This window comes from Channa argus, chromosome 8, assembly GCF_033026475.1.
Source record: "Channa argus isolate prfri chromosome 8, Channa argus male v1.0, whole genome shotgun sequence".
Lineage (NCBI taxonomy): Eukaryota > Metazoa > Chordata > Actinopteri > Anabantiformes > Channidae > Channa > Channa argus.
Window position 1 is genome coordinate 17,817,136 of NC_090204.1, and position 27,148 is coordinate 17,844,283.

General features: G+C 39.9%; 2 protein-coding genes across 7 annotated transcripts in view; one reads left to right on the plus strand and one right to left on the minus strand.

Moving 5' to 3' along the window:
• The first annotated feature begins 710 nt into the window (after positions 1-710).
• rfx2 (regulatory factor X, 2 (influences HLA class II expression)) lies at positions 711-26,207 on the plus strand. 5 transcript variants are annotated; one of them, XM_067512839.1, is made up of 19 exons: positions 712-891; positions 11,856-11,964; positions 12,430-12,519; positions 13,630-13,712; positions 14,228-14,501; positions 15,679-15,753; positions 16,598-16,779; positions 16,980-17,099; positions 17,945-18,066; positions 18,350-18,468; positions 21,593-21,705; positions 21,864-22,015; positions 22,556-22,653; positions 22,864-23,013; positions 23,174-23,382; positions 23,494-23,647; positions 23,886-23,939; positions 24,131-24,173; positions 24,308-26,207. In XM_067512839.1, exons 2-19 carry the CDS (start codon positions 11,857-11,859, stop codon positions 24,427-24,429), a joined length of 2,268 nt encoding a protein of 755 aa, XP_067368940.1. In that variant the 5' UTR covers positions 712-891; position 11,856; the 3' UTR covers positions 24,430-26,207. The 5 variants fall into 5 exon arrangements, with proteins under 5 accessions (XP_067368942.1, XP_067368940.1, XP_067368941.1 ...); XM_067512841.1 differs by lacking the exon at positions 12,430-12,519 and having other exon boundaries at positions 711-891; XM_067512840.1 differs by lacking the exon at positions 15,679-15,753.
• Positions 26,206-27,148, minus strand: part of fcho1 (FCH and mu domain containing endocytic adaptor 1) — a 52,556-nt gene continuing 51,613 nt past the window's right edge. For both annotated transcript variants that reach the window (XM_067512837.1, XM_067512838.1), the window contains exon 27: positions 26,206-26,811. In XM_067512837.1, the coding sequence (XP_067368938.1) occupies positions 26,783-26,811 (29 nt within the window). In that variant the 3' untranslated portion in view covers positions 26,206-26,782. The remainder of the gene's footprint in view (positions 26,812-27,148) is intronic.

A 27,148-nucleotide genomic window follows, 5' to 3' on the forward strand; every position in this document is an offset into this window, starting at 1 on the left:
ATAAGACCATTATTTTAACCCTTAACAATTTAAAGGGATATATTAATATATTTTTTATCCCACCACATTTATTTGACAGCTTCAGTTAAGTTGTTGATTCTCAGTAAAAAAATATAATCAGCTGAAACTCCAACGTTTGCTTTTTTTTATTGCTACTAACTATTAATTGTAATTTTCTGAATATATTAACTTTAATTTGTATTTATTTTAATTTGTAAGAAACGAGTTTAAAAGTGTAGAAAATCCATTGTTTCTTGACTTTATCATTAACTCAGTTGCATCAGTGTCCATTATGATTAATTTCTGACTGGAGTGCTTGTTCTTTTGTCCTTAAAGTAATTTAGAGCATGAACTGAGTAAAGACTTTTTAAGTGGAGCTTTTACTTTTAGTGTAGTATTTTTTAGTGAAGTAGTTAATACGCAGATTTTTATTGTGTCATCCTCTGCTTAAATGTGAAAGATGCATAAACGTGTGAAATATATATTTACAAAAATGGTTTTAAATAAATGCAAACGGCTCATATCACAGAGAGAGCATGTGGATAAATGTCCGTGATAATAAATGTGCATGAAATATGGTTTTTCCTCCTTTCCCTTGCTGAGACCACCTCCTAGTGGATCTATTTATGTTCACACTGCCATTTAACTGGGCGGGACTATTGTCTCTTTGGCCACACCCTTCCACAAGTAAGGACCCTGACGTAGACATTTGAGGGTAGCAACAGTTGCCTCGAGACCCCGTCGCGCCATAGTGACTGTAGCCGTGGAGACAGTTACTTACCAACGGGCGCAACACTCAGCAACAGCAGCAGCAGCATCTGGAAGTCACCGAGCGAGTGGGAGAGAGGGGAAACAGAGCAAAGCCAGGGCAGAACTTTTACCAAGGCAAAGGTGACTATATATTTCTAGATTTTAGTAAACGAATTAATGTTAATTCAGTGAAAAATGGCAGCCGTGGTTGTTTTTCACAACACAACTTTCCCTTCTTTGTAGCATCCGTCTAAAGTTGAGAACGGATTTCCACTGTTCATTTAATTTGCCGTTGAACTGTTGCTGGCATCACCTTGTGGCACATAAAGTCGGTTTGGTAGAATATTTATTTGATTTATGCAGCTTATTTCGACTCTCTTTGCTTAAACGTCATACAAAGCGTTAGCAACTCCAACTCTGAACAGACTCAACATCGCTTTACACTTGTTGCTACGTTGTATAGTGGGTCGTGAATGCACTTCCAGCTCAGTCCCAGTAGGATGGATGTTCGGCTGCCAGTCAAGCCGCAGCTAATGCTAGCTTAAAGACGGCCAGTAGCGTTTGAGTGCGGTTTACGAATGTTAGTTTGCACGTCTGTAATGTTATTAATGGCCGTCTGGCACCGTTACCGTGTTGCTCGAACAACACGAACAAACTTCTCACCAAGTGTATTTCTCGCAGCTGTAAGTTAGTTGTGAAAGCAGGTGGAAAGTGTTGCTAGTTAGCGTTAGCAACGCTGGTCCTGGGGCTCAAACCGTAACTCACGTCCGCTGCGAGCATTCGTTTTAAGCAACGGGACGTCTACGGGAGTTTTAGTTCGACAGACTGTTTGTCAGCTTTCCTGTGGTGGTTCCCCCGTAACAGTTTATCGTAAAGGGCACTGACATGTTTTACCCACCCCAGCACGGATTTATGAACTTCTACTTGTCGGCGTTACAACGTTACCAACATGACGCTTCCGCTCGTCTCCATCTCAGGAGCAAAATTTAGTCAACTGTTTGGGATCAACTAGTCGCCCTTTACTCTGACTATAAAACGCTGGTTATCTAAAAGGGGAAATTAAGGTGTTTTACAAAGTTTAGAAGTGTCTGTTATTTCAGAAATATCTTAAATAACTGGATTTGTTACAGCTAGGTGGTGCTATGATGGTTCTTTAATTTTGCTCTTATTTTTGTAAGCTCGTACTGAGAGATTAGGTGTTAAAGTGCTTCTTCTGTGTACTTTTAAATGTAGGCATGAAAGAAGGAGCACAGAAGGTGCAGAATAAATAATGTGACCTGATTATTAACCCCTCTTGATTTCTTCACGACTAATTTAACTTTATCTGCAGTTGATGTACCTGTTGAACAGCCCCAATGCAAAGTGTTTGTTAATAACTAAGTTGTCCTCTGTGCCACTGCTTTTTGTTCAAGTGACAGCTCTCATTAAGTTACCGTTCAACCTCACCGCAGTGTGGAAGGCTGAAATTAATCTGTGCCATACAGTAGAAGCAATGAGAATCCAAGAATAAGTACCCCCCCCACCCCCCCTTCGATTTTAAATTCAGCTTTCATTAGTTTAACTGTGTTGCTGTGACAGGGCTTCCAGCACTTGGCATACACCTTTTGCCCTTTCGAGACCCCCTCTCTTTTTGTCCCGAGATATATTAATTCTAATTAACTATCTTTTCAGAGCCAGCTGTCAGCTCGGTTATATGTAATGTTGTTGAAGCGTCAGGAAGAATCAACATAAACATTTTTTGATTTACCTCAAATTAATTTCTGCTTTGTTCGAATGAATTGAGTTATAAATATTCATCTCTGTATTTACATAAAGATTACTGAGGAATGATTCATTTAAAGAGGTGTTATTGATGGAACCCATTCTGTATGTTCTATATATAAGTGAATGAGGATTGAAAAGCGGTGTGGTTGTATTAATCATAATAAATATACATTGATCAGCCACAACACTAAATCCAACTAGTGGTTTACCGTTATGGTAGACATGGGGCAAACTTAATCCTGGTTATGATAGGTGTCAATGCACGGTGCATCACAGCTTGCTATCTATGGGGCTGCTCGGACACAGACCGGTCAGAGAGCCTGTGCTGACCCCTATCCACCACAGTATTAAAACTACCAGGATGAATGAATCAGTGCATAAAATGTTAAAGTGTACTGTTAATAAAGCTCCCCCCCCCTTGATTTACTCACTTTTGGCTACAATATTTTAAATAGAATTTGCAGTAAAAGTAGACTGGAGTTGTTTTGAAGTGTGAGAGAAATCATAACTTTGATTGTTGAGACACCGCTCTGCAGCTAAAGAAAATAAAGAGATAACAGCGTTGAAAGTTGGTGTGTAACCCCCACCAACCCCACCCCCAAATCTGAGCGTGACAATGTTATGTTTACATGGCAACTTGATATACAAATACACCCAAGTCATGGAAAGAAAAGGGATGTAGTGGGCCAATGGCGAAATGTTATTCTTTTAAAAGTCAGTGTTTTTAATCAGGTTATTTTCATCTCTCTCTTTGTGGTACGAGTGCATAGCTTTGAATCGCAGTGGCAGGTCAGAAAGAAAGGGTGCTTAGAAGGAATAATTAATCAAAGGTAAAGCATCTGGTGGTTTATAGGCTGTGTAGAAGTTTCGTACTGGGCTGCAAAGTGCACAAACACACTTAGGGGGTAAAAAAAGAAAAAATATATATGTACACTCTTCTAGCATTCTTTTTTGACAATCTTTGATTGTGTGGAGCAGTGCCAACCATTGCCCCCCCATGTGCCATTTCACTGTTAATGGACCTGTGTGTATTATAGTTTAGTTATCAATAGGACAGGCGTAGTGGTCTTTTGGGCAGCAGGTGACCTGACACAGCTTTTGGTCACATGTTTTATGTGTGTGTCTGTGTGTGCTTGAATAGATGGGTATGCTGTGTGAATTTGTCTGTGTATGTGTTTGCTGCATTTAGCTTATCTTGATGGGGCCCATAACAGCCTGGGGGAGTAGTTTTCTATGCAAAAGCCAGCTACAGATATAGATATGGACATAGTCAGTGACAACACTTTTGTCCCTGCTGTTTACAGTTCATCATCTTCATGCGGACTTTCTTCCAGCTGTGCTAAATGATGTGTCTTTTTTACATTTAATTGTCTGATATTAACACAGTTTTAATGGGTTATCCCATAACTCCAGTCAGAGGCATGTCAAGAAATCACAGAGCAAAGCTGAAGAACTGAGAGAAGAATGCCTTGTGGGGCTTGTTAAGTGGAAATTAATAGTGACATTCGTACACAAAAAGTGTCAGTTTCATAATCTTCATAATTCATTTATTTGTCATAGGCTTTTATAATTATAAGTGCAGTAAAAGAAGTGTCCTTGTTATTCTTACATCAAGTCTTCCAGCTACTAAGATTTTGGAAATCATCATAGGCTTACGCTGCTAGGATACAACGAAACAAATCTTGTCATAAACCAAAAAAATGTTGCCACTGGTCGGCCCTTGCACAGGGGCAACGTGTTTCAACATGTTGCCAAATGAAATGTTTTTCAGTCTCTTCTCTGTGTGTGTGTGTGTGTGTGTGTGTGTGTGTGTGTGTGTGTGTGTGTGTGTGTGTGTGTGTGTGTGTGTGTGTGTGTGTGTGTGTGTGTGTGTGTGTGTGTGATCAGGAGCATTCTTAACATTCCACCTGTTTGTATCGTAGCTACACAACTGCTAATTAAATTTCCTGCCACAAACAGCGGACAAGGCAGTGACATTTGCATTACAATAACTGCACCCCCCCCCCCCCCCACTCTTTCAGGCATGGATGGTAGCAGCCCCCCATCCTCTCTTCACTTTTCCTGTCTTTTGTAGAGTTTTAGGCTTAGTTATTAAGAAACCTTTTTTTGCCTTTAAAAGATGCACTTACATCAATGTAAACCTACTGCAAAGTAATCATAAGACACAACTCTAGGATTTTAGTGGAGTGAGGTTTGATAAGATTTGCAGAGGAGTAAAGTAGGCTTCTTTTTCCATCGCTTTTTGGAAGCTCTTTAATTGGGGGCTTTGGTGGGGAACAATGGCAGAGGATGCAATTGTCACACGTGGAAACATCTCTGTTTCAGTTAAATAATGGATGTTCCCATAAATTGTGAGAACACTAGTTTATAGAGAATAGTTAGCTAAACTTTGCAACTTTGTATGCAGTTTGTGTTCATGTAAGAATGAACCATTTTTGTGTTGCCTGGTTAAACAGTGCTGCTAATTGACGCCAGGGTGGTAGGTCTGACGAAATACTGCCACTGATAAAATATCTAAATGTAAAACCAGTTTTGATTGGCAAAATCCACATTGCAGGGCAAAGTAATTCTCAGTTAACTAGGTAACCACCACTCATGTTATAGGTGCTTCCTGCAGATTCCCATACAGGAATACTTGTTAGGCTATATAAAATAATCTGATGTTTTATGCTCAGTAAATGACACTGAATATTATGTGCTAAATTAGCACGATTGCCGCAAGTCATAATGCTTAATATCAAAAGACATCACTGGGTCTGCTTGCTGGCTGCAGAAATATGATTTGAAATCCAGACTTCGTGCCTGTAATGCCTTCTACAGAAATCGTTGTTTCAGGCAATATGTAGACTCATTCAACAGTGAAGTCCACTCCATTTGTGGCCAGATGTAACAGCTGGTAAGCCACTCAGAGTTTGACTGCAATCTGGATTCTGAAGCACAGGAGATTTAAGTTGCATTCCAATAATGAATTTAAACAATGCCCAATTATGAGTTTTTGTTGAAGGTGCTATATAAATGGTCACGTTAGATCTGTAAAACAACAGATTGTAAACTAATCTAATAAGTTTTAAATGGGTCAACTGTAGTCAAAGCATCATTTACAAACAAAATACAGCGTAGATTTGTGTGAATTTCATCGGCCTGACTTTTCACTTTGACCAGTATTTTGTTTACCTCTCAAATGCACAACGAACCTACTTTTAAATATCCATAGGGTTGCACAGGGTTTGTGTATGAAAGAGGTAATAACTACCTAAATCCATTTGTGATGGCAAATATTTAGTGCTGTGCAGTTTTTACTAAATTAACAACAGACACTTGGATCTGTCTCAGATTTGAAGCATTAAGTAATGACTCATTGTTTGTGTTAAGTGATGCTGTTGGAAGCATACTGTACATACAGTATGATGATTCTCTGTGTCATATCTGTGTGGAGTGAAGACCTGCCAGTACAGCAGACTTCTTCAGCACAACATAACCCTTATCTCAAGTTCATCGGTCAAGATCACAACAGCAAGCTGCCAACTTCTGAGGTCATCTTTGCAGAATTAGGCTCCCTGGAGAGTGAAACTCCCAAGTCCACAGGTTAGACTCACACCTGTTGATAACAAACGAACACAGATTCAAGTGACATTAATGTTTTCCCTCTAGGGTCAATATTGTTATTACACAGCTATACTTACACAGAGTTGAATGCAAGTCTGGGCGAGGTTGAACTGTACTTAACCACTCCAAGATGTCAGTTGCTTTGACTTAATGCAGACATGTTGTAAAGATTTTTAAAAAGACTGCAACATTACCACCATCGAGGAGGTAAAGGTTTCCAGTTCTTTCAATAATGTGATACTTGGCATAGCCCTATTTCATCAAATTGAGTGGAAAGATAGGCCTGCCCAAGGAGTCAGGGAGTTTTTTTTTTTCTTTTTTTTGCAATTTGAGATTTCTAAATATAAATGCATTTCTTTCTTTCTTTTTTTATGAAGTCAAAGATGCAACATTTCAAATTGCTGGTCAGGGCATTATTACTATGGAACGATCTACTTGAGAACCTCTTTTATCTGTGTGTGTGTTTGTGTGTGTTTATATGTAGTTATTTTGACTGTTGTTTTTACAGTCTGATCAATAATTAATTTTGTCTCCTTTTTTAATTTAGTCTTCTCCCCTTAAAACAACTTGAAATGAATGATTAAGTTTTTTGACACATCCATCAGCCACACCAATAAATCCACATGGTGGTTTTAAAGTTGTGCTAAAAGGAAATTGGCAATGGAAAAAATGAATGCTGAATTTGCTCAACAGGTGTCAAAACACCTGCAGTGTATGGTGCTCTGTGGATGCAGACTGGTCAAACTGCCATGCTGACCAATGGCCATCACAACATTTTTTAAAAAATCACTGTTTTGTCTGGTTTATATGTAGCTACTACTATGTTTAAAATGAGATTCTGCATGTCAGGGCACCTGTACTATGTTATGCTGTTACATAACGTTTCAGGGAATACAACAGTTTCCATATGATTAAGTATGGTTCCTTCCATAGAACACAACATATACATACTTGATAAAAATGAGATATGCACAGGTATGAGTACAGAATTTGTTCACATACGTCTGGATTATCTTTCCAACTGTTGCCATCAATTTTTCCCCTTTCCCTAGTTTTTTTGTTTTGTTTGAATGTGCTTCTTTTGCTTTTGTTGTAATCCTTATTCTTCATCTGGAGTTTTTAAAGATGAGGGATGGAGATGGAGGGCAGTGGAAATCTGGAAAGGGTTAGGAGAGGTAGGGCGTGGGGGAGGAAGTTGCTAGTGTAGAGCATGGGCAAACACGTAATCACCATGGCAACGGTTTGATCTTTCTCTCTGTGGCTGTCAGGCCTGCAGCGCACATTGGTGGCAGAGTGGACAGATTGTGCTGATGACCAGAGGTAGGGAGGTGAGCTGGGGAGGGGAGGTGGATTCTTGGATCAGAGACACTGGTTGGTGCCTCCTATTTCTGCTATCTCTCTCCCTCTCTCCCCCTCAAACTCTGCCATCTGCAGACCTCAAGAGCTGCTTTGATTGGATTAGTCATGAATTAATGAGGCTTGAAGAACAGCCTCTGTTGTGGAAATCTCTTATCATATCTTAATTCGCTCTTTGTGGGAGCACATGTGCCTGTGTGATCTTATAGGTTCTTTTAATGAAATCAAAGGAAAGCCTAAATGTAAACCCCTGAATGAATTTGTTTAGCACTAAAACCTAAATTTTAGAGCCTCGTCAGAGACCTTCTTGCTAGATTCCATGTGTGAAAAGTGTCACTGGGGAATTCTGCATCAGTTTAAGAGCAGTTTTAAAGCGTCTGCTTTATTTAGTTTTACCTTTAAGTGAATATGAAAAGTATTGTGTTCAAACTGTTTTCCTCTGTCCAAAGTACAACATTGAACTTTTTTTTTCTGTGTTACTTTTTTGGGGGGAGGTGGCATGAATAAAGTATGAAAGCAACCTTAAAGAATTGTCTGTTGTTTCCATAATGACTGAAACATTCCTTCCTCTTTTAACCAAAAAGTATCATGATCTTCTCCCTTTCAGTCAGGTCTTACGCCTGAACCTTTTTACAGAACTACAACAGTGCAGTAACTCTCCATGTCCCCAGTGTCTGAAATTAATAGCTTACATAGTATTTATTGTTGTAAGTTTCTACTTAGCATGAGATAGAGGGATCAGGTGGGGGATGGCATTGTTTGGATTGGGAAGTATTCTGTTGGTTGCATAGCAACAGGCTCCTGGAAACGGGAGTGGACGGTGTTGCCACTAGCAACCGTTGTTGCTCTGCAAACAATGTGGGCCAGTGCAAACATGAGCCAAGACTGTGGGCTCCAGCTTTTAATTGAACATCTGTATGTGTTTTTCTCTGATTGAACCCTGTTTAAGTTAGATCTGTCAATGACAGATGTTTGAATCTTTTCTACACTGTTAACATCATAGACTACAGCATTAATGGGAATTTGTAAAGCTTAGTGGGATTCGAAATGTGTCCTTTCATAATTCCCTATAGCTTTTTAAACTCAGGTAACTTTTGAAAGGAGGGGCTGTTGTTGTAATGTTTTTTTTAAGCTCATCTGGGATTGGCCTGAATGAAACCAGGCTCACACTGACATGAAAGTGTGTTTGTGTATGTGTGTGTGTGTGTGTGTGTGTTTTCTGTATTGGAGATACAAAGGCTTGGACCTAAATCGTATCCAGAGTAGTTATTTTTTATTTTATATTTTAAAGCAGTGGACTGTTTATCGTACTGTTCTCTACCTTTGTGCATTTCAGAGCTGTTTATGAGGAGTTTCTGTGGCTTTTAACCTTCCATGAACACTAAGTGGAGACTCGTCTCTGTCTGCACTCATGCCTCTCTTTTCCCCTGCAATGATTTGGCACAGTTCACAATACCTATTAAAGGCAGCACTGTATTTGAGATTTAATGGATGAAAACATGCAGGACAGTACTGTTTCCTGGCCCCCCACTATTTTGGCATGCCACCCATTTCTTAATGGCATAAAGAAGCCCTTAGGCCTGTGTCACTTCCTCTGGTAAAAATGATGAGTCTAAACATAAATAATAAGATTGTTACAAGAGTATTTATAACGGAACTGACACACCTTGAAAATTGTCCTACTTAGAAAGATGTTCGAGCATTGCATCAGTTTTTAAAATGTTTAGTCCTTGTTAACATCATTGTGATAATAGAGTTTTGGTATTTTATTGACCTTTTTATTGAAGAGGTATGAAGAAAATTATAAAATATGAGCAATGTAACTGCCAATTTTGCCCTGTGCTAACAAACACCTTGAAGATATAGTTGCCTTCTCGGACTCATTACCACGCAAGTTTTAAGATTGACACACCAGGAATTTCAACATAGGCCTCCTTTGCTCAGTCTGTTACTCATGTAGGCAGAGCAGTGTCTCCCTGTGGCAAAATCTCCACACACGGAAAATGTCAGTGGTGGCACACCCAAATCTGTTGTCTTAAAGGTACACTCTCTGGTTTTGTACCCCTTTTGTGCCTTCAAAGCCCATTTCTCCGACGATTACTGCTGATATGTAAAACACGGTTGAAACTGCACAGCCACTGGTGTTTGAGTGTGTGTGTGAGAGTGACAGAGATAATGCTGTCTGCTGTTTCGCACTAAAAAAATAAAGTAGTACATTCAGCAAGGTCAACATGTTCAAGGCACAATTTGTTCATTTTAGTTTTTTCACAGCTTGCAAACTAAAAGTATTATATTCTGTTCTTTTTGGATTCATTCCGTCTTCCATACGTTACTCTAGTTAGGCCATTAACACAGTACAACTTCAAAATAATTTTTATCTTTCTAAACTTTGTAAGATTTTTAAACTTTTCAAAATGATTGCTTTGATGATGCCATCGATGACATCACCAACCACCTCCCCTAACTGCCTTTGAAGTTTTTGCCTTTGAAGTCTTTAGGGCTAAGTGGCTTTAAAGTATGCCTAACAGTATATAAGGAAGGGACATTTCGTTTCAGCTATCAGGAATAAAGGGATGAAAGTGCCAGATGTTGCTCCACCAGAAAGTCACCATTGGAACAAAATCCTGCTAAGTGCTGAGTAAAATAAGAATAATTCTTTTTTTTTATAGTTGGTATATCATATCATATGCTTTTATTTTAAATAAAACATGACCTTAAAGTGTAATTTTCATTGATTATGGGGGGTATGGTTTTTGTGTGGCTCTCTGTGATAGCTTTATTATGTTGTGTTTAGTGGCAGTGTTTTAGCTGGTTGTATACATGATTACCATTATCTTGTATCGTCATGGTATTTGTTTTTTCCCAAGTGTTTTTTTATTCTTTTGTACTCTAGGATATATATTAGATTTGTTTATATTATTGCCTCTTTTGACTGACTGCTATGTTAAAAGGTAGTCTTCTCATTTATTGATGAAATTTAGAGACCCATTACAAGCGCTTGGTTTAATACAGTGGAGCTCCGTGGTAATTCACATGCAAAAGAATCCTAATGTAAGACTGAGATTACAAAATCACAAGTTTAAGAGCTTTAATCATGCAACCAACCTCACAAACATTAGAGACAAGCGTAGCTGCACCTGTTGCTTGTGTGTAAAGCTCAGCATGCAGATTACTGTAGCCTAAGTGGTGTTTGGCAGGTCCTTGGCAGTAAATTAAAATAACATTGTAGCGCATATTGTGTGTTATGACTAATCACAGCATGTCTGCTAGAGCAGGTTGTGTCTTGCAGCCCTTTACTGTAATGCACTGGGTGAACACCACTATCCTGTAAACCTACTGACTTTTCCTGCTGCTCCTGGATTTCTGCCTTAAACCAGACTGCTCATCAATTCAGCCCACCCCCCTACTGTGCCGTATCTCCCTCTCCCTTATTCTAATCCTCCTCCCCCTCTACTCTTTGCGCTCACACTCGAAAGTTCCTGTGCAAGAGCTTTATTAAGGGGGAGAAAATAGAGGAGTGAACAGTGAGGAGAGGAGGGGGTTCAGTTGAGGGTGGTCATCATGGATTCCTCACCATAGCAACCGACAAACGTTTACAAAGCATTGAGGAATTTCCTCATATCAGCTGGATTATTGGAGCCCTCAGAGAACGGCTCTCGTTAGAAACAAACGCTGGATATCGTCAGGACCCTGGCAGGGGCCAGAGTCCCACTGCCATTTTCATCTTTTTCCCCTTCACTTTATCTTTTTTGGACAGTGTGTGCAAGTTTTGTTTTTTTTTCTATCTGCTTACTGCCCCTTGCAGTTCCATTCTTCTTTTGGCCCTGCCTTACTCCCGCTCTTTCCCCTTTCTTTTTTCATTTTTTTAAAGAACCTTTTTGTCAATCCATTTTTAGCTCCCCTTTACTATGCTGTGCACATTGTCGCCCAGTGGAAGGGCGAGTAGTGGCAGTGGGCTGGGTCCTCATGAAACACTTTAAACCAGTTGGTAACTTGACCTCTTGTACTGTACCTTGAGTTACACTTGGTTCTGTACTGTCAACAGGACTAGGAGCATCTGTGTAATACTGTGGGGCTGCTTATTTTACCATTGATTAAGGCCAAAGGTGGGCAGTCCCTGGGGCTCTTTAGAGCTTCAGTGAGTCAGCTTGACTTGGCAAAGCTAGAAACCCCTTGTGTCACAGTGAATGCACTGGTGGCTCCATGACAGAAGGGGTGGAGTGGAAGAGCATTTATTTAGTATGGCTGTCCATGTGTACAGACTTGATATTCTCTCATTCTTTTCTTTTGGTCCTGTTAGAGTATTTCTTCAGTGTAGTTTAAAATTCCCATCTTCTCATGTCTTTTCTCACTTCTCCCTCTTTATGTCTCCAACCCAGCATGCAGAACTCTGAGGGAGGGTCAGACACCACGACCAGCGTGGCAGCGCTGCGGACGTCATCATCAGCCCAGGCCCCTGTGGTACAGCCTGTTCCAGCTTCCCAGCAGGTAAGGCACCACATCTACGCTGCTACTACTATAATGACGAGTCAAACGGAGAAAGTCTGTGTTGACTTAACTGTTGATCCTATTTCTGTTTAAACTTTGTGTATAAAACAATAGTGTTGGAAACCAAATCAGAAAAGCTGGTTGGTATGTTAGAGCTTATGCATGATGCCTGAAAATATATTTCTGAGTATTGTAACAGAATCCTACCCTTTTAGTAAAGTAAATTTGCCATTTATTATAAAAAGACTGACCTTGGAATATTTTTGCTCCTTACCTGTAAACACTGGTGTTGCAGAATAAACCTCATTTAGAATTTCAGAAAGAAGTGTGCAGATCTGTTTGTTTGTGTGGTTATGAGCATAAATCTCTCTGTACATGCTTCAAAAAGTCTTGAGGTGGGCGCTCGTTAATATGCGCTTGTATGTACATACCTATGTAATTGAATTATGTCTTGTATCCACACAGAGGGTGCTGGTTCAAGCCACAGGCTCAGCTCAGAAGGGAGGACAAGTACAGCAGCTTTCAGTTCCCAGGGTTCAACAGGTTCCTCAGCAGGTACACAGTGCTGAACATACACAGTGCTGTGAAAACATCTGTATACCCCTTAACTTTCTACCATTCTTTAAAATTAAGATCATTATCACTGAGCTGAAGAAGATTTAGAAAATTTATATCTATGATTCAAAATAAACAAACTCAGGTTACTTTTGTATCACTTCTTCAAGTGTTACTTGGTTTAGAATCGACAATCAGCTTTAACAGTGACAGTCAGTATGGGGGGGTGATCGATAGTGAACAACTTAGATGGTAACCAAACCATGTTTGTGTGTAACACTAGAGAAATATTCTAAACATGGTAGACTATTAATTCAACTAAAAATTACTTGTTCACTGCTGAAATATTTCCTCACATGGATATGGTTGCCTTTCTCTTGCTGAGCCTGGTCCAATGCATTCATATATGCATAACATGACAATGGTGTCTTTTCTGTAGAGCTTGAACCAAATCCCAACATGAAATCTGTGTGATATTGCACATGTAATGGTGAAAACCAGGGGCTAACCTGACTGTCTGCCGCTCGCTGTTCTTTGGTGCCAGTCTTTTATTTCTACATGCCACATAGGAAAGCAGTAGCAGACGGACAGTTTTGTACCTGCTGCTTTTCACCATTTCTGTCATTCAGTCTGCCATTCGTTACCCGTTACAGGGCTTGTCAAATCACGCTTGTGTGTGTGTATAAAACCACATTCATACCTTTTATCGGCTTGGTTTAAAGTCAGTTAAAAAAAAAAGTGTTTTAAATCTAAGTCACTTTTAATCCTGTTCCCCTCTTGGTCGAAGATGCTCATTTCCATATAAATTATAGAAACTCGACAAAAAAGCCTTAGATCTAAATACAACAGTTAATGCTTAAAAATATTTTATGATCAGCATTTTGGACACATTATTTTCAATAAATATTATTTAAAATAATTAAAGGGGTGGACAGATGCTTTTTCAATGCACTAGATGTACACCCTACATACCAAGGAAAGGATTTCAGTCTCAGAGGCATTTTGGGGCTTGGCTTTGTGTCTGCAGACAAGGCAAAACAAGGTTTTTCTATATGCTCTGGTCTATTACCTGTGGACCCTGCTTTACCCCTTTTTGCTGTGTGTCTGTAGGTGCAGCAGGTGCAACATGTCTACCCATCACAGGTCCAGTATGTAGGAGAAAGTGGAGATGCTGTTTATACCAATGGAACTATGTAAGAAATGTCATATGTTGAGAGATATGTAGTAATACATAAACAAGTAACGTTGAATATGATGCAAGAAAGTGCAACATAACATTACAACAAACAAATTTTGATATAATTGTACTTTTAACATTAAGTAATTTTTTTTCTCTGCAACGTTTCCCACAGCTAAAAATGTCTGTCATCTTCGTTTCAGTGCTGTGTCATCTTATGAATAGTTGCTGGATAATGACAAATAAGACTTTGCAGACTTTATTTTAATTGTGTCATTGCCAACAGTGTGTCAAACAGCCTTAATCAAAATGCCATTAGAGTTAACTGAGGTCAAGGGATTTAGTTTCCCCTCTCAGTTTGATGTTTGATATGACTCCAGCATAACCAAATATTTCAATAACATTGGTTCCATTTTTGTATATAATCAATATTATAAAGTGTATCAACAGTATTTCTATGCTCTTCACTGCTACTAAAATGTGCTTTGTTTAGCTTCATCATATATTGACATGATGACAATCTCTTCTCAGCCGAGCAACCTACTCCTACAACCCAGAGGCACAGCTGTACGGGCAGAGCAGTGGGGGAACCTACTTTGACTCACAGGCCAGCGGGGCTCATGTCACTACAGTGGTCTCCTCTGCCAGTGGTGGGGTGCCATCTCATGGCATGGTGGGCATTGCCATGGATGTGGGCACCAGCCATATAATCTCCAGCACCGGCAGTACCTACCTGCTTCACGGAGGAAACATGGAGGGGAGCCGCAACCACATATCGCACTCATCACGCTCCTCCTCAGCTATGGTATGGAACCATGTACTGATGTTTCTGTTGGACTCTGAAGCACATTTTCTGGTTAAACAATATTATTGAGCTAGTAAAAAAAAAAAAATTTAAAGTAAAGACAAGTCAAGTATGCAATGCCAGTTTATGATTGTACGTCTTTCCTCAAAGGCTACAGTGTAGAGGGTTGTTACTACAATAGGCACACCAAGCGGAGATCAGCACTACCATTGTTTTGTAGTAAGATGCACGCTGGAGCAAACTTTCCTCACTGTGAGGCAGCGAGAGACATACAGCATTTATTGCAACCTGAGTTGGGGCTGCCTGGCTCTGCAGTAACACAGAGAGAACAGAGCAGTACAGGGCATAGAGCCTGTAGAATCGGGACACTGGCTTAAATAATTCAGCACTGCCTTGTTTCAGAGGTTTTCACAGGCACTTGAGTGACCTGTGAAACAAAGCAACCCCTGGGGCTCATTACCATTTGGCCAAGAGCCCTTGGGAGTCTTCTTAAAGCTTGGAACGCCGCCTGCTTCTTTTTCCTTTTCTTCTATGTCTCCAGTTTGGCTGCATTACTACATATCTTTTCTTTTTTGACTTGATTTTCTTCTACAGCTCAACAAAGTGTTCTTGGTTTTGTCATTCACTTTGCCTGCCAGTTGGACTCTATTATTGCTTGTTTTCCAAAGACAGACAAATATGTTAGTGTATTTTCTACCATGACACAGCTTTAGTCATAGTTACAACTTATTCTTGACATTAAGTTTTCAAATATTATTTTAAAGTCACAAGTTTTTCTAAACTGTGTTGACCCATTGTGCCTGAGCGTGACGTGACCTGTGCCCCTGTTTGTGGTTCCTATTTGCATACAGAGTGTTTGACCGCAAACCTTCACTGAGCAGCTTAACCCTATGAGTCCCTTGATTTGCATGCTTTTGTCAGACAATAATGGATTTGGCTACAACACTGACTGATTTTAATGGAAATGCATAGATCTGGCTGCTTGCTAACAGTCTTATTTCCTTTATCCCTTTCTTGTTTGTGTGTGTGTTTGTTTTGTTTTGGTTTTTTTCATATTCACCTGCTTATTTCTGTCCCCTTGTCTTTTTCTACCTCTCCCACTCTTATGCCTCCTTCCCCTGCTATGTCCACTCTTATTTTTGTTCTTTTTTTTTTTGCATGCTTCTTCTTTCTTTAGCTTGAAATGGCGATTGAAAACCTCCAAAAGTCTGAAGGAATTGCAAGTCACAAAAGCAGCCTGCTCAACAGCCATGTAAGTCAACGAGGAACTTTCTTTGAAACGAACATGAGAGAAAAAATGAAAAAAGAAAGCCGTGGCTGAACCTCTAGGCAGATTATTGTTCTGTTCTGCTCAGTTGAACACACTACCTTCTGCTAGCTTAGCTTATCCTGCACAGCACCACTGACGCACATAATTATCTGCATTATTTTTGTCCTTGATCCAAACTTGAATTTGCTGTCACCTTTTTCTTATTAATAGAGCTTGTATGTGTTTTACTACTCTGCATGTACATATTTTGATGGATTGTTCCATTTCAACGCACCCAAAACATGCACTTGTAGATTACTGTAGTTTAACCTGTGCTGTTGTTTGGAGGCTGTCATTCAATTATGATCGAGATTAGAATCTTGTAATATTCATATTCTTACTTACGCTTGCATGGGGAAATCTGTGGTTTAGAGGCTTTAGCTACCTTCCGGCTTCAAATCTCAGCCGTTTTCTCAGAGTCTCTAGATCAAATTTGTGAATAGCGTTTAAATCTCATTTGCAAATATTGTACAATAATAGACAAATCTGTGAGTGTGTCGTCCTCAAACCTGACTGCTTTGGAGATTTGTTTGTTTGAAAAGCAGCCATTCCCTATATTTTACTCATTTACTGCTTCAGCCAAAAATAGAAACCTAGGTTTAGCTACAGCTGGAATTTAATGTTGTGGATTATGTGATTTAATGTGTGTGGTGTGTGCTATCTGTTGTTTGATGTGTTAATAAGATACACTGCTTCCCTCCATTGATGGCCAGATGACAATCAAAGAGCAGTTTGTCCATTGGGGCACACTGATGTTGCAACTGTGTCTTTCTCTTTGTACTCTTAGCTGCAGTGGCTGCTGGACAACTACGAGACAGCGGAGGGAGTGAGTCTGCCCCGATGCTCCCTGTATAACCATTACTTGCGGCACTGCCAGGAACAGAAACTAGATCCGGTCAACGCAGCTTCCTTTGGCAAACTCATCCGCTCTGTCTTCATGGGCCTGAGGACCCGCCGCCTTGGCACAAGGTACAAACAGGAAAAGGTTGTTGCTGATGCTCAAAATGCTGATAACAGTAATCCTGTTACCATTATAGATGTGATGAGTATGATGACGCTTATAGGCAGTGGAGACTTGTTGATGGAAGAGGTTAATTATAGTGATTACTGTGATGGCAAGTCCTGTCCTCCTAACTGGTTCCTGGCTTTTCTCTCACTGTCTCTACCAGAGGCAACTCTAAGTATCATTACTATGGCATCCGTGTAAAGCCGGACTCACCACTCAACCGGCTGCAGGAGGACACTCAGTACATGGCCATGAGGCAGCAGCCAGTGCACCAGAAACAGAGGTCAGTACTCTTGACAAATTTTTACTGCTCTTTCTCCTGTTGTTTTCTATTTCTCTCACTCTTTATTTTATTTTTCTGAATTAGCAACAATTTTCCATTTGTTCTATGCTTCTTTTTTTTTTGTTTCTGGTTAAAGTTCATGTGTAAATGACATTTACCCTGTAACAGCTGTTTTATCTTTTTTCCTCCATCTTCCCTTTTCCTCTATAAGGTCATTCACTCCCTTCCCTGCCCTTTTAAATTTCTTTCATGGTTGCCAATGTTTCTCCTCACACATCTTCCAACCCAAGACATTTAACCAAACACTACATCAGAGCTGCTTTTGGTTCTGCCACAGTGTAGTCATGTTTTTCATGGAAACAGTATATTCACTAAGCTTTTGCAAAATAATTTACTGTAAACTTTCCATAATATCTTGTCAGAAGTAAAATGGACTCAAAAGATTTAATCTGATTATCCAGTGAAACACAGTCAAGTTAACAAGTTCATTTATTGGTGCTAAATATAGTTTGTATAAGTTTATGTGAATGTAGGTCACTGAACTATTAGACTTTCATAGCACACACACACTGGTTTTCATCACCGACTATCTAAAGCAAACATTTTGCACCACTGGGAAAAACCATTGCAGTAAACCAAGAAAATGTTAAAAAAGTAACTTTAAAAGTTGTTTTCCTTCGAAACATATCCGTTGTTTTCCCCAATTACACCTCTCACGATGCACGAAGGTGCACTTTTTCCTTGTCTACACTCAGCCCTCAACTCGTTACTTACTTGTGCTTTTTTTAGTCTCTCAGACTTCAGCTAACATACGTGTCCATGTCCAACATGTCCTCTTTGTATAGGTTCAAACCTCTACAGAAGGTGGACGGTATGTCTGACAGTCTGTGTGGGAGCTCTCAGCACTGTAACAGCACTCCAGAACAGTCAGTGGCTGCTCAGAGCCAACACCACCAGCAGTACATAGGTAAGGACAGGAACTAGTTGGCTGTCATTAAAACTGTGTATCCAGCAATAATGCAGTGCTTTCATACTGTGCTACTACAGTATAGGGAAGAATCTCAGCTACCATTGAATGTTGGCCTTGTGCAAGTACTATACATAATGTGTGGTCAAAAAAAACCTTTGCTGTGACTATAATAAGATTCAGTAGATCATATGGCATGTCCTCCTGTACAATAAGACTCTTGTCTCCAGAATTGTATGTTTGAATGAGTGTGGGTGACACTCTACGTTTTTGCTTTGTGCAGATACATCCCACACCTTGCCTCCATTTCCCAGTCCTGACTTGGGAACCCAGCCTCTGCCTGAGCGCATCAACATGAATGATATCAAGAAGCTGCAAACGCTCTACAGAGACCACTGTGAGGTGAGTTATATTATAGCAGGACCCCTTTTTACATTTTGCTGCTTTAGAACGGTTTAAACTGTGAGCACATTCAGGTCCGCATCATTCTTAGCTCATGCTGGTTTTCTGTGTCCTGGTTGCTGGTCCCTATCCTCAGGCTTCTCACAGGTTGAGAGAAATAGTGCACTTTTTGATTGTATAATTTTCCACCTTTCACTTAATGGGCTCAGGTTACTATCTGAAACATGTTGCCACTTTAAAAGCTCACAGACTAAGAGCTCTGTGGGAATTATATCGACCATGTTTTCACCACGGCAATGCGTGTTGACCATACACATTGACAAATAAGGGTTTTTTAATCATGTAATTTAAAATTTTATTGATATTAATTGTTGTAGCTTTTTCATATAAAGTGTGCTTTATGAGCACTGTGCTGTATTGGGGGGGAGGAACCATTTAAATACTCTCTCACAACGAAGTATGCCAAGTCTAAAAGGAGAGAATAAAATGACAGCGCTATTTATGGCACTCCGTTGGATTCTATTTATAGCAATTACATTTAAAAACGTAATTGCATGGTTATGTGTCCCTGCTTTAAGCGAGTTACTCATTCTGAGCTGTTGACCTACTGATGGGTCTCTTTTTTTTTATTGCATGTTGTAAGTTAATATAGCTCTTTTTTTTTCTGCTAAAAAAAACACAAACAAGCCACGCTGAGCTGATTTGTATGTTCCTTTATTCCTATGGTCACTGACATTGTAGTTTATTTTGATTACTATACTAATGACTCCTGTTTGTGATATTAAGATATTGCCCCCCGCCCCTCACCTAAACCAATATTGTACTTGCACACATACACAAAAAAGTTACTCCCATTTGTGTCTCACTGTATTGATGTGTTGTATGGTCTGACAGCTGTAGGGAGGAACGACCTGCAATAGCGCTCCTTCATTCACTGGGGGTGCTCAGAGCCTCATTAGTGTGGTGCAGGGGGTGGGAGGTCTTATCCATGATGGATGTTAGTTTGGCCTGTACGTCACCTCCTTGATCGAATCTTTTCTGCACCTTTTAAAACATTTTAAACTATATGTGTATATGTGACCTAGGTTATAAAGTGTGTATATATAAAGTATTATAAAGTAGACAATAATTGTAGTCTTTTCCAATAAGATGGGGAATTGGTTAAGGCAGATGTTGAATCAGGAGGTACAAAGAAATCTAACTACTGCAGTCAACAGCTGACTTTTTGCTGAGTGAAGCTTTGACAGAAACAGTATATGAAGAATTGTAACAGGAAAATGTGTGTTGAAAGAGCAATGGGGAAATGCCATATTGTGTAATAACATTTCATACGTTTGATGAGTGTCCTTGTTGGACAATAAATTTGAGAAGGCAGAATGACCCCCCCACCCCACCCATGGTGTAGCACAGTGTCAATGAGAAGAGTAAAAATAATATTGAACATTGAAATTTGGGGGCTTTACAGGCAGGAGAGAGCCTGTGATTAAAAGCAGTGAAGCTGTGGCTTTATCATATTATCCCTGCCCCTCCCCTTGTCCAGCCTCACCACGCTCCCTTTGTTCCAGCCGTCTTTTCATCTCTGTGCAGCTTTCAAGACATGCCAATTAACCTTTCAACACGCTGGGTGGACATCTTGGTGTCTTTGTGGTGGCCTCCCCTTGGGCCTTTGTATTGCCTTGTCTGTGGACAGGCACATGGGCTCCTGCCTTTGTCTGCCACCGCATTTCTGTCTTGAGGCTCTCATTGCTTCTGCGTGTTTAATGTTTACACATTTCACTTTTTCCCCCGTTTTTGGGAGCCAGCAAATTAGCCAAGACTTTTATTAACAGTATGTAAAGTTACAGCCCAGATAAAAGTAACTAGTTGGTCTAATTATGAAACAAAATTATTATTTTTTTATTTACCTGCAGTTAAGTGTCTTTTTTTTGTTTTTGAACATGGCTCTCATACACTGTTGGGCTGCTGTTTGTCAGTGTCATGGTAACAACAGACACATATTTAGGAATCAGCTGTGCCATTAAATAAAAGCCTAAACAAAAATGATTAAGTCCTTAATATAATATGAAAGTTAATAATTCACACTGTAAACCACTGTGTGCTCAGAAGTGAGGGGTTAAGATTTTGGAATCTCCACTGCAGGCCGATTGTCTGTGTGTGTGCGTGTTATTTCTTCTCCAAACGTTTTTTTTTTTTTTTTTTAATTATTAAAGGCATGCTGTGTTTCCTGTGTGGTTAAAAAAAAACTGTGGAGGCAAAACGCTCTTCTTTAGAGGGGATGGGGAATTCTCTTTTTTGTTTTGGAGTTCTGTGTTTGACGTGTTGCTGGGAGCAACCATAAACAAGGTTGCCATGGTGACAGTTGGAGAGGAAGCAAAAACATATCATGTGATTGAAGCCTACACTGCTGCGTAACAAGATCCAACTGCAAGTGCATGTCCTGCCAGATAGAGAAAGAAGAGAATCACTGGGCCCCGTGTAAATCACCTCTCGAAGCTCAGTACTACAGTTTAAAACCAGAATCCTAGAGTTTGACCTCAGCCTCGTGTGGAGTCAGGCTGATGTTTCCTCTAACCTCATTAACTTGTACAACAGCAGTTATTGCCTTGCACTTTATGTGCAGTATATTTGAACTGTAGGCCCAGATCCTGGCTGAGGTCCCTGTAGCTTATCATTAGCATCATCAGCTTGATACTGCTTCCTCTGCAGTCTTGCCATCTTGACTTGTTCGCTGTATGCTCGTCTTTCAAAGAGCCTCATACATATGAACAGGAAAGAGGAAGTCACAGTTGCCACTAAAATACCACTAAAAGGAGGCAAATACATGCATGCATCTGAGATTATGATGCTTTTTAAAGATTAAAACAGTGAGTGAAAAAATCAATACGAAGCCTAAATGTGGTCCCCGGATCCTCCAGATGATTAATGTGCAGGGAGCTGTGTATAAGCTGGCTCATTGTCTAACCAGGAGAGCCCATAGTGAGCAGGCTGCCTGCCTGTAGAAACTTTGTTGTGTGTCTGGTTGCCATGGTTCAGCTCTGTATGTTTTGTCCCCCCCTCTCCTCCCTCTCTTTTCCCTCCTGTCTTCCCTCCTCCCTCCGATCCCTCCCTCGCTGCTCTCCTACAGGCGACTTTGGATGTCGTTATGAACCTCCAGTTCCACTATATTGAGAAACTCTGGCAGACCTTTTGGTATTCAACACCGCCATCTAGTGATGGAAGCACAACCATCTCGAACAGGTTAGCTCATGCATCCAGGAAGAGCTAATGTCGAAAAGAAACCATCTGTACAGGAATAAATTACCCTATGCTGTTTGTTGTCTGAGCAAAATTAGTGAAACTCTAAAAAGAAACTATTTATGGTATATTTGTCTCTCTCATTTTCTGTGTGTGTGTAGTGATGATGACCTGGAAGGTGTGATCCCCAGAGAGAAGCTGTTGGCTTTGTGTAAATATGAACCAGTCAGGCTATGGATGAGGAGCTGTGATCACATCCTTTACCAGGCTCTAGTGGAGATCCTCATCCCTGATGTGCTTCGTCCTGTACCCAGTCAGTATCAGTGTTTTTATTTTTAGATTTGTAGGATACTGTGATGTAAAAAAAAAAAAGTGCTGCACAGCAACTAATGAGCTTTTCTTTTTAGCGTTTTGAACAAGTATTTATTTCTGAGAGTACTTTGGACAATAAAATATCATAACCAATAGTGATATATGTTCATTGTTACCCAGGGCCTAAATTAACATATTTTATGGAGTAATTGTATCTGACAAAGATATTTGGTTTAGGATCCCAGATGATTAAAAAGGTGGTTGTTGTTGTTGTTGTTATTATCATCATCATCATCGTAATCATCATCATCATCATCAATCACAAATCTGCTCTATAGGGGACACTGTATCAAGACAGGATTAATTTTAAACCCACAATTTGACCTGTTTTCTCTATGAACCAGAATTACTTGAATCTTCCCAGATGCAGTTTGCTGCCCCTATGAAACTCCACTGATGAAATGGTTCATCCATAGTGGTTAAAACCTCAGCAGGAAGTCAGAAAATCAGTTTATAATCTTAAGCCGTATGTTCTCTTTAGGCACTCTCACTCAAGCCATCCGTAATTTTGCCAAGAGTCTGGAGAGCTGGCTGACTAATGCGATGACCAACTTTCCTCAAGAGATTGTTCGCACCAAGGTAACAAGAAAAATACCTCTATCCCCTTTATACTGGCTATTAGATTGTGTGGGCATATTATTTTTGTGGATTATTTGCCACTGCATACATGGATTTTTGCTCTATCCAAGCCTTGATAAATCCAGTGTATGGAGAGGCTTAGCGGACTGAACTGGTTTGAATGAAGTCTTGGTTCAGTAATCTAAAAATTTGACATTGTGTGTGGCGTAGGTGGCAGTTGTCAGTGCATTTGCACAGACCCTGAGACGTTACACTAGTCTGAACCACCTGGCCCAGGCAGCCCGCGCTGTCCTCCAAAACACCTCCCAGATCAACCAGATGCTGTCAGATCTCAACCGGGTGGATTTTGCTAACGTCCAGGTAAATTTGCTCATCAGCTCATCTGCAAGTTCAAGTTAAAATGTTAGACATTTTTGCTCATTAAGAACAAGCTGCAGTCTCAATGTTCTCTGTTGTCCTTCTCTTACTGTGGGATTTGGATTCCTCCTGAATGTGGTTGGGTATGTTTGTTGTCTTACAGGAGCAGGCGTCATGGGTGTGTCAGTGTGATGAGAGTGTAGTTCAGCGTCTGGAACAGGACTTTAAAGTCACATTGCAGCAGCAGAGCTCCCTGGATCAGTGGGCTACCTGGCTCGACAACGTGGTCTCTCAAGTTCTGAAACCTCACCAGGGCAGCCCGAGCTTCCCCAAAGCTGCACGCCAGTTTCTGCTCAAATGGTCTTTCTACAGGTAATTGGGTTTGTCTTAACCTAAAATCACTGCTTTTGCCTAGTTTTTCAAAATGGCATGGCCACAGCACAAGAAGTTCTAGATTAATGCTGTTGTTCCCTATTTTTGTAGCTCCATGGTGATCAGAGACTTGACACTGCGTAGTGCAGCCAGTTTCGGCTCTTTCCACCTCATCCGTCTTCTTTACGATGAATACATGTTCTACCTGGTGGAGCATCGTGTGGCTCAAGCCACAGGAGAAACTCCTATTGCCGTCATGGGAGAGGTAAGGAAGAGAAGGATTTAGAATTGCTCTGGTGGCTAAACGTACTCCTAGGAAGGGGGTTTACAACCGATTGTGACCTAGGGACATCCATTAGAGGAAGCAGCCTATTGTTGTGGTGTGTGAGGAAAGAGCATGAGATTTTCTCTTAGTGGAACCAAAACTTGCAAAAAAGGCTTTTACCACTGTCAAAATGCTGTTCAGTCATATCTGTATTTTATGCATATTCATGTGACAATAGGGATGCATTCCAGTATCATCAATAGCAAGACTGGATGGGTACCGCTTTCCAAAAGTAATTTATATATTTTTTAAATATTTATTTGATCATTAAGGAAAATTATTAATATGAAATTAATTTAATCAAAAAACTGTATAATTTCTTTCATTGTTTCAGAACACTTGTTGAAAACTCCTTTTTAAATGCTGAAAATGTTAAAATTTTGCTTTTGGGATTAATGCTCCCTCTCATCCTTTGAATTACAGTTCAGTGATCTGAGCTCAATGATGCCATCACTATTGGAAAAAGGTAAGTCTTCATAGATTAGTCTTCGTATTGGCTTTACTACTACGCCGTGGGGAAGAGAGTTTAATCCAGCTGTTGCAAATAAAAACGAACTGTTTCCAGCTGAATAATCCCCCCCGCTGTCTTTTTGCTGCTAGACACGTCCTTCTCTGATGAGATGAGTGACCTGGGCAGTGATGCTGATGCGTCCAGAGGACCTACTGAACCAGCTGTAAAGAGGGAGAGGATTGAGATGAGCCACCCTCTGCAGGAAATGTGAGTCCAGTGTGAAAGCCAAGAGGACCAGCAGAGAGTGTCCATCTGCAGTCAGTGTGCAATGTACATAAAGAGAGAGTAGCATTGTCAGTCCTCCCCTTACTAGCATTTTCAAAGACATGGCTCTCTCTCTCAGGAAGAGCACGTCTTATTTTTTACTTACAGGGGTATAACACAGGTCTGATTTTTATTTTATTTTTTCTCCGATTTTATTTGTTGCAACTGTGAATGACTTTGTGCAGTACTTTTTTATTGGCTGTGTAACTTTGAGTGGTGGTGTGTGGTGTCTGTGATTTTTCTTATTTTTCAGATTATAACTAGCTGTGCCATAGTGTCATTTGAGTGCCTTAGATTGCTAACTTTGAAACCACCACTACAGATGTCTCTGTCCTCAGCTGTGCCTCTACCGCAGTATGAATGTATCGTCTCCAAACCTCAGACATTCAAAGCACCTTTAACATTGATTAGGTGTAGGCGTGTACTCCTTGTTGCCTCGGCTGCAGTTTACAGCAAACAACTGAGAAAGAAGGAAAAAGGAAAAAAGGAAAAAAAAATATGAACATGCAACCTACTACCCAAAGGACCTTTCCCTCAATTATTCCCACCAGCTTAGCCAGAGTCATGGCAGTCTGTCAGGCAGTAGGGCTTTAGTCTCACTAAATAGTCAGGAAGGCAGGGAACAGTCGAACCATGACTGTGTACGATGTTGGTTTGATTACCTCAATAGATTTCTATGCTGTGCTCCATTCAGCTCAATGACATAAGGCAAGTATTAAAAAAAAAATGTAGCCATCGTTGCAGTTTGTTTCTCCCATTCCCGCTTCCTTTCATGTAAATAGTTGTCCATCTTCCTCAAATTGCTTTCCTACCCAATGATAGCTCCTCTATATGCCGCTGGAATTCCTTCAAGTCCTAATTCTAAAAGGATCTGATTTACTCAGCTGCCACTGAATTGGGATCAAAGAATAATCAACTTAATGGGGATAAATCCATAGAAAACCAAATCCTTCCTAAAAAGAGGATCGTGTTGGCATCTGAGCCAGCAAATGCTCCCTGACTTTGGATACTTTTACTTCATGCTGTTAGTCTTATTTGGGGAATTTTTCCAGAATAAATTATAGACATATATATATATATATATATATATATATAAATATATAATTATCTATATAATGTAGAAAGTGTGTGCTTTGTGGCCTAATCTCTCCTCATACTGTACTTGGTTGGTCACGTATCAGAAGACGTTGACGTGTAATTGATTAGACTGGCGTGTGTGATTAAATTGTTTCCAATATCAATTATTCCTGTGGTGCTACTTGCACCAGAGAAAGCTATTAAATGGTCATGAGAAATTTCTATTTATATTGACTGTTCAATTTAATTGACATCAGCTTTTGTGTTGAAATTAATTTTTCCCTCCTCCTCTCAGATGACTTTGTTGTAGCGTTGAGAATCCTCGAGCTTGCGTTATTTAAGGCTTTTGTAACTTGTGCCTGTCACAGTAATTTGCCTTCAAGTGCTTTGGAAAAAAGTAATTTCTATGTGTACTTTGTAATGTTTTGTAAGGCTGTTTTAGATTTTTGGCGGAGGATTATTTTTTATTGAACTAGATTTGGTTCTTCTTACAAGTATACTGAAACCTTATTTTTGTGCATTTTTAAATATGTTCTTGACTACACTTTAACTAGCCTAAGGACAGATGATGGTCTGCAAAAACTGCATAGTTCAGCTGTATTTTGTACTTGGTCACAACGTGTAAATAAAATCGGTGTAAACCAAAAAGGCTTGAGCACATTTATTTATCAAACATCACAAAACCTCTATCTGGAACAAACAGCAAATTTACAAACAGTTCACTTTTCTAATGTTTAGTAGATTTGCTCACAAATGACTCATTCGATACAGTATTTACACAATTTAAAAATCCTAGTTTCCATGGCAACTTGGCTCCAGAAAGTAATATCAACTTTATTCATACACTTTTTTTTCTCCTTTATAATTTAGCAACAGTTCTGACATCTAGCTTAGTTTGCAGTGTCTTCGTATAAAAGGCACACAGAACGTGAACAGTAGAGATTTGATAGAAAAAAGGGCAGAACAATGAGTGTACCACATATAGGAGGAAGAAGGAAAGGCTTGGTCCTAGGACAACAGGACACTGTCAGCACTAAGTGCACATTGTCCTTCAAGGCTAAGCTGCAAGTCAAAGCAAAGGAGCCTCGGCTCTGCTTTTATCTCTTACTTCAAACATCCCACCTCGGTCCGGCCCTCAAGTCTGAAAAAGTGCAAAGATCTCTGAACCTTCACAGATGGTCCATTTGAAAAACTGACAGTCCATTTTTTTTCTTTTACAAGAGTCACAAGGAGCAGCCCGCCATGTACTTTCCTGTGAAGGGTTAAAAAAGACAAATGTAAGAAAAGGAAATGCACTGGAAAAACACCTCCTTACTATAGACAGCACTTGGTAAAAGTGAATATTCAGTTACAAGTGCTATGCTTAACCCACAGAGTTTTAACATGTTAATCAGATAAATATTCTTCTCTTTTAAGAAGCTGCAACTGACAAATGTTTGTCATGTTTGCTTTCTGAATGACCTACATTGATTGGCCCATAATCACAATTACTGCATTATACTTCCTGTTATTTGACTATAATGGAATAAATTCAGTGAATAACAGCTATAGTTCTTTTTATAGGATTCAGATCTACTTCATGAAGAGAG

Bases quoted from the DNA above. Each gene is read 5' to 3' on its own strand.
- rfx2 (XM_067512839.1), top strand. From the start codon at position 11,857: ATGCAGAACTCTGAGGGAGGGTCAGACACCACGACCAGCGTGGCAGCG. The intron at 17,100-17,944 runs GTCAGTACTCTT...CTCTTTGTATAG, and splicing joins CCAGTGCACCAGAAACAGAG to GTTCAAACCTCTACAGAAGG. The intron at 21,706-21,863 runs GTTAGCTCATGC...GTGTGTGTGTAG, and splicing joins AGCACAACCATCTCGAACAG to TGATGATGACCTGGAAGGTG.